The sequence below is a fragment of the Anguilla rostrata genome, chromosome 17, assembly GCF_018555375.3.
Source record: "Anguilla rostrata isolate EN2019 chromosome 17, ASM1855537v3, whole genome shotgun sequence".
Taxonomy (NCBI): domain Eukaryota; kingdom Metazoa; phylum Chordata; class Actinopteri; order Anguilliformes; family Anguillidae; genus Anguilla; species Anguilla rostrata.
The window spans coordinates 7,759,341-7,765,988 of record NC_057949.1 but is presented as its reverse complement, the minus strand read 5'-3'; the positions used below and the strand labels follow the sequence as shown (position 1 = coordinate 7,765,988).

Here is a 6,648-nt window from a genome sequence, read left to right as displayed (position 1 = left end):
CTTTTGTTAGTGCGGTTTTGAAAGCGGTTGAAACCTAAAACGCCCTCAAATCTTTCTGACCAGTCCCCCCACTCTCAGTGTTTCAAAAATATTTTCATTGTTTGAACGGGAAGCTATTGGGTCTTCATGAAGAAGGGGGGGAGAGATGAACACTGGGAGATAGGTGGCGAGGGGGGGCGTCAGCCGGTGCGGGATTATTCCGTACCCCCGACCTTACCGCCTCTCCCTGTGTGATTGGCTCTTTCAGGTCCGATCAGCCAGAAGATGTACGCGCTGCTGCCCTGTGGAGGCATCGGGGTGAGTGATTCCTCCGTCTGCTGGCCCTCGCTCGCTCGCTCGCTCGCTCACCACAGGTTATTTATATCAAGCTCGCCCCTGCGGTGCCTGAGCAGGCTCCGCCCCCTCTGCGTGCTCACCTGAGAAACGCCTCCAGACGATTTAAGACTGGATGTAGGAGTGACTTGTGCTTGTCACCGTAAGATCATAGCTAAATCGCACAGTTTTTAGCTATAGCATTGCTGTTTTTATAATATTAGCAATGACTATTTATGTTGCGTTAGCATTATTTTTATTATAATTATTATGGCAGTGTTTTCTATGTGTTTTCAGTCATGTTGTAGCTCTGTTTCTAACTACAGGACTGAAAAGAATAGGAAGAAATAAAGTGGCGTGCTATATTGGCTTAAGGACGTTTGTAGTGGTTCTGAAACTTGGACGTGGCTTCAAAACGCTGGGGCTGATGGCATCCTGTGTCGCCCCCTGCAGGTGGATAGTGATACGGTGTGGAACGAGATGCACTCGTCTGGCGCCGTGCGGATGGCCGTGGGCTGCGTCATAGAACTGGCCTTCAAGGTGGCCGCTGGGGAGCTCAAGGTGAGAGTGTGCACCCACCCACCCCCCAGGAAAGACCCTCCCTCTGTCTGGGTTTCCATTAGAGGTAGTGCTGTCCACTCTCCAGAGGTAAGGTGAAGAAATAGGGCCTGATTAACTAAGACTTTTAGCACACACAAAAACCAATAACGTGACCAATGATTAGTCATGGTATTTGTTTTGCACCAATCATTTGTTGTGTTACTGGTTTTTGCATGTGCTGAAAGGTTTTGCATGTGCTAAAGGTCTTGGTAAATCAAGCCCATAGTGCGATGTGCTCATGGGTAATCCCACCACGGTGTGTGAGAGAGGTGCGCTATTGTGAAACTTCCTCTCTCCTCTCTCCCCGGACAGAACGGTTTTGCGGTGGTGCGACCTCCGGGCCATCATGCAGAGGAGTCCACTGCCATGTACGTACGCCTGGGGGAATCCGGGGCTGTGTTCTGGCTAGCAAGACTGGAGGCAGCTTATCAGTGCCATTCACTTAGCTCTAGCTAATTTAGTCATGAATATTTATATAAAAACGGACACAGTGTCTTAAAACACACCAGCAATGTGGTTCTCAAGGATTTCTAGAAGTGCTTTACTTATTGCCGGGGTAGTGTACTTATCGCTGGTGTTAGTGTACTTACCACCATTGTTAGTGTACTTACCGCCAGTGTTAGTGTACTTAACGCCGGTGTTCGTGTCCGTCCGCAGGGGCTTCTGTTTCTTCAACTCGGTGGCCATCACAGCCAAGCTGCTGCAGCAGAAACTGAGCGTGGGGAAGGTCCTGATTGTGGATTGGGTGAGTCTCCCCGTTGCCCTCGTCCCTCTCCCTACTTTTTCGGGTCCCCCTGCGAGCCCCAGCGCGCCCCTCTGCTCTCGCTGGCTGCGGCGGCTCCGTTAACCCCTGCTTTTCCCCGTTCAGGACATTCACCATGGTAACGGTTCCCAGCAGGCCTTCTACAACGACCCCAATGTCCTCTACATCTCCCTGCATCGCTACGACGACGGAAACTTCTTCCCTGGCAGCGGGGCGCCGGAAGAGGTAGGCGTGTCCCATCCGTTTGTCCGTCTGCCCATCGGGCCTGTCTGTCCCTGGATTTTGTCCTTACTGGTTTAGCAACTGTCTGTGTGTCTGTCTGTGTCTGTTAATAATTTCCAGAGCTAAAAAAGTTATCCTAGTTTGTTATGGTGAACCGGATTATATCTTTCAAGGATAGTGGATTTTAGGGTAATGGGGAAAAATGTTTCTGCCATCTCAGTCAGTTACAAAATCCTGAGGTAAATATGTATCAGCTGGATGTACAGGCCACACTTTGGGTGTGTGTGTGAATTTATTTTGTTGGATTGTGAGGAGAGGATAGGCTGTCTCTGGGTTTGGACGTGTGGAAACTAATAAAATAAAAGAATTGTTTGGTAAATATTTTCCAAAAACACTGGGTGGCTGAGTGAAACGTCGCCCATTCACAGGTCTATTGAATCGAGTTCATTTTTTTTATTTTGATGACTCATTGCCTGACCAATCACAGCTGTAGCTGGAGATGCAGGGCTCTGGACACAGCAGCTCCACACTGCCCCCCTATGGTCACTTATGGTGAACACATATTTGTGCATCTCCTGAAGGCCAGTGGTTTCTGCCCCTTCAAACGAGTACACTGAAAAATGTAATGCATACAATAAATCAGTCCACAAGTATAGCCTCTGGACTGGATAGGCCCCAGTCTGTCTGGGCCAAACAGAAAGGTAGGCTGCATGTAGAGCTGAAAAATAAGCTGGTATGAGCTAGGAGCTTAATGTAAGATCGTGTACAGAAGGCTACTAAACCAGGCGTCACAGGCACTTTGTCAAAATAATAAATATTAAATTTACTTTATTAATGAATACTTATTATCCCTTTCAGGTGTAAGGTCACGGATATGTGATTAGAATGTTCTTAACTAAACTTAAAAAAAAATCTGATGTCACAATCACTACTGATAATTGAAAGCAGCAGAATTCTAGAACACTGACTTAAAACTTCCAAAAAAACCTGCCCTTCAAAGGGCTGACTGTTACGTAACGAGCGGCCTTCTCTGGGTCCGCAGGTGGGGGCGGGTCCAGGAGTGGGTTTCAACGTGAACATCGCGTGGACGGGGGGCGTGGAGCCACCGATGGGGGACGTGGAGTATCTGACGGCCTTCAGGTACCCAGGACAGAACGGGGCGTCTCCAAACGCAGCGCCCCACTGTGGCGGTCAGTGATAAGAGCAGCAGCGGAGAACCTGGCGTCTTAACCTCACGTCTGTGATATTACAGCACCCGAGCTCGGTCCACAGGCTTCTTTAACCGTCAGGCAACAATTAAATGCTCGGGTTTGCTTTTTTAGTTTACAACACATATTGGCAAGTTCAGCGATCGCAAAAACAAACTATGACCTATGACCTTTGGAACTGTGATTGTGAAGAGTGTGATAGTGTTGGGCCCTTGAGCAAGGCCTTTTACCAAAAAAACACTGCTCCAGGGGCTTTACCCCTGTTCTCTCTCTTTCTCTCTGACTCCCCGCTTTGGCCTTTCTTCCAGGGCGTCCTTGAAAAAGAAACATTCTCAATTGACTTTCCCAGCTTAATTAAAGGATTAAAGAAAAAACACTGCATTTATGTCAAAGTTAAGGACAAGTGTTAATTGAATGTTGTCCTTTTATTGCTGACATTCGGCTGATGGGAACAGGCTCTTGTTGAAGGCCAGTTGCTGTGCTTGATTTTTTCCAGAGCAATGCATTCTAAGTCTGCTCAAGGAAGGAGCAGACCGTCCAGGACTCAACGCTGCAGCATTTAGATTCAGGGTCTTGAGCCTTAGTCATGCTTTGTACTGCTAACTCTGCCGGTTTGTGAATTATGGACGTCTGGCAGGCTCAGGTCTTAACTGTTCATCTGCGTCTGCTCACAGGACTGTGGTGATGCCCATCGCAAACGAGTTCTCCCCCGACGTCGTGCTGGTGTCGGCCGGGTTCGACGCTGTGGAGGGTCACCAGTCTCCTCTGGGTGGATATTCTGTCACCGCCAAGTGTAAGTCACTTCCACCTGCTCTGTCACTTCCACCTGCTCTAAGTCACTTCTACCTGCTCTATATCACTTCCACCTGCTCTAAGTCACTTGTGTAATACAATTTTTAAATGTCTCAGTCACTCTTTTAATAGACAACTTCTATTACACTAATTAATCCAGTTACACTGTAATAACTGCAATAGAAAGTAAATTGTGATACAAGTACTTGTGGCCCATGTGACTACATCAAGGGTAAAAGCAGGTTTTTGGTCTTTTTATGGTTTGGTGCTGTATCAAGGTTATTGGGATTAAGGTTTAGGTTATTAGCAGTAGGGCTTGACTCTGATAACCTGCCACTTTCAAAAAGAGCAACCCTATCTTCCACAAGTGTAAGATGTTGATATATCATAGTTACACATTAGTCAAACTTTAGTCGCACAGTAGTTACAATGTAATTACATATGTAATTAGTTACCAGAATGCACATGCACCATTCATAATGAGTCTGAGCAGTAGGTGCCTGTGGAATACATTTATTGTACACATTAATCTCACTGTGAGTTGAATTAATGTTCTAATTGTCAGTGGTCTCATTTATACATATATGACAACACTTTGGAACCAAGTCTTTTTAAATCTTAGGCTCCAGTAGGGTTGCTTTCATTTTTATCCTTATAACACTGCTTCCCTCTGCTGGCAAATCATGGAACTACAGCCTAGTGAACAGCCAGAATGAGTTTGAGCCAATGTGGCAGGAACATGTAGTGAACAGCAAATGCATCTCCTCTACATATATTTTATTGCAGTTTTAAGAGTTCAGAAATGTCTTAGTCTTTCCAAGCAGTGATGCGTCTTGATGCACACGCTTCATTTCTCACCACCAAAATTAAATCACAGCAAAATCACAGTATAACAAATGATTGTACTGAGACATTCAGTATAATTGTAGAGAATTCACACGATTTTAATTGTCCGAATGGTAGTATCCTTCTTAAAATAAACCAAAAGTTGAATTTTAGTCTCTTCCAAAAATATAAACCAAGCAAACATGAGGGAAAATGCTTAGTGTATCTTTCAGGGTCATTTAAAAGTAGTGTCAGCATAATTCATTCCATTCTAACCCTTATGACTTCCTACTGCTTTATGTGAATGCTTTTCGGGTGATGTGATCATATCATGAAATCACACGATGAAATCATGTAATGAATTCAGTGTAAACCAACTCACCCTTTTTGCCGCCTCAGGTTTTGGTCACCTGACCCAGCAGCTGATGACGTTAGCGGGCGGTCGCGTGGTCTTGGCGTTAGAGGGAGGTCACGACCTCACCGCCATCTGTGACGCATCGGAGTCCTGTGTCTCCGCCCTCCTCGGAGAAGAGGTGTGCTTCCTGAATCCTCCGGCTCCAGAGCTCTGCTTTGATTGGTCGAAGCGCGTGTGCTCTGAAAGCTTAGCGCTCGGTTCACATTTTAGGAGCTTTCTAAACATTTTAGGAGCCTTCTAAAATTCCCATTTGCCTTTCCTTTCTACATGAGTGCTTTCTGGGGGCTTTTTGAGAGCAATTTATATGTAGTATCATACAGCAGGAGCACCACCAGGGATTTTGGGCCCTGTGAAAAGATCTCCCATTGGGCCGCACCACCCCCGGCCACCCCAAGAAAAAGAGAATGTTCATTTTATTACTGCATTGTACATTAAATATTCTATTAGTGTTCATTTGAATAACTGAATAAGTTATGAATAAGAAATTATCAGTGCTTACGTTCCAATATTTTTTGTGGGCCCCCCTGTCTACAACACCCCCCCCCCCCCCCCCATTCAGAACTTCTCCTTACAGTATGTAATGGTGTCCCTCCGCCCTTCAGCTGGACCCCCTGCCGGAGGCCGTCCTGAAGCAGAGGCCCTGTCCGAAAGCGGTGGCGTCCCTGGAGAGGGTCATCGAGATACAAAGTGAGTTCATCGCGGCGTTGGGCTAATGTTCATCCAGCTTCTCTGTATAGCAGTGCTGGTCTAGGATCAGTTTGACCTTTTAAGGTCAGTTTTGGGTACAGCTGGGATGTGGACCGGGGAAAACTGATCCTAGATCAGCAATCACACCGAAATACTTACTGCCGAGTGGTATTAAACAGTGCATTTGCAGTAAAGGCTTGTTCATTTCAGAAAATGCACTATGGGAGTATATTAATTAACTCTGCTCTTATTCATGTTTTTTATTTTTTGGATTATTATTAATAATAATAATAATAATAATAATAATAATAATAATTCATTGCATTTATATAGCACTTTTCTCAAAGCGCTTTGCAGTGATGAGAGGGAAACTCGCCTCTACCACCACTAGTGTGTAGCACCCACCTGGATGATGCACGGTGGCCATTTTACACCTGAATGCTCAGCACACATCATTGCTGTAGATTGTTTGTGGTCTTTCCTGGTTTGACTTGTCCTGTTTGGCCTATGAGGCTCCTGCTGGGATGCTTTGGGTCGCGCCGTGTGTTTAAAATGAGTGATTCTCATGCGTGATACGGCGCTGGCGTTCTGCAGGTAAGCACTGGAACTGCGTGGAGCCGCTGGCCCCCACCGTGGGGCAGTCCCTGATGGAGGCGCAGCACCGGGACAAGGAGGAGGCCGATACCGTCACCGCCATGGCCTCCCTCACCGTGGACAACGAGCAGGGCGTCGCCACAGAGCCCAGGAGGTGCGTCGCACCGCACGACACTGCGAGCGCCCATTCGCCCGCGCGACGCCGGTCACCACGGCAACACGACTTTTAA

The 6,648-nt window shown here is 46.7% G+C and overlaps 1 protein-coding gene across 7 annotated transcripts in view; it reads left to right on the top strand.

The window, feature by feature from the left end:
* Nucleotides 1-6,648, top strand: part of hdac5 (histone deacetylase 5) — a 66,692-nt gene that overhangs the window by 55,727 nt on the left and 4,317 nt on the right. For 6 of the 7 annotated variants that reach the window (XM_064314082.1, XM_064314079.1, XM_064314080.1 and 3 more), the window contains 10 exons: nucleotides 248-297; nucleotides 766-960; nucleotides 1,225-1,280; nucleotides 1,570-1,657; nucleotides 1,781-1,900; nucleotides 2,940-3,037; nucleotides 3,780-3,898; nucleotides 5,122-5,255; nucleotides 5,740-5,824; nucleotides 6,419-6,572. In XM_064314082.1, the coding sequence (XP_064170152.1) occupies nucleotides 248-297; nucleotides 766-960; nucleotides 1,225-1,280; nucleotides 1,570-1,657; nucleotides 1,781-1,900; nucleotides 2,940-3,037; nucleotides 3,780-3,898; nucleotides 5,122-5,255; nucleotides 5,740-5,824; nucleotides 6,419-6,572 (1,099 nt within the window). The remainder of the gene's footprint in view (nucleotides 1-247; nucleotides 298-765; nucleotides 961-1,224; nucleotides 1,281-1,569; nucleotides 1,658-1,780; nucleotides 1,901-2,939; nucleotides 3,038-3,779; nucleotides 3,899-5,121; nucleotides 5,256-5,739; nucleotides 5,825-6,418; nucleotides 6,573-6,648) is intronic. The other variant, XM_064314078.1, reaches the window with a different exon arrangement.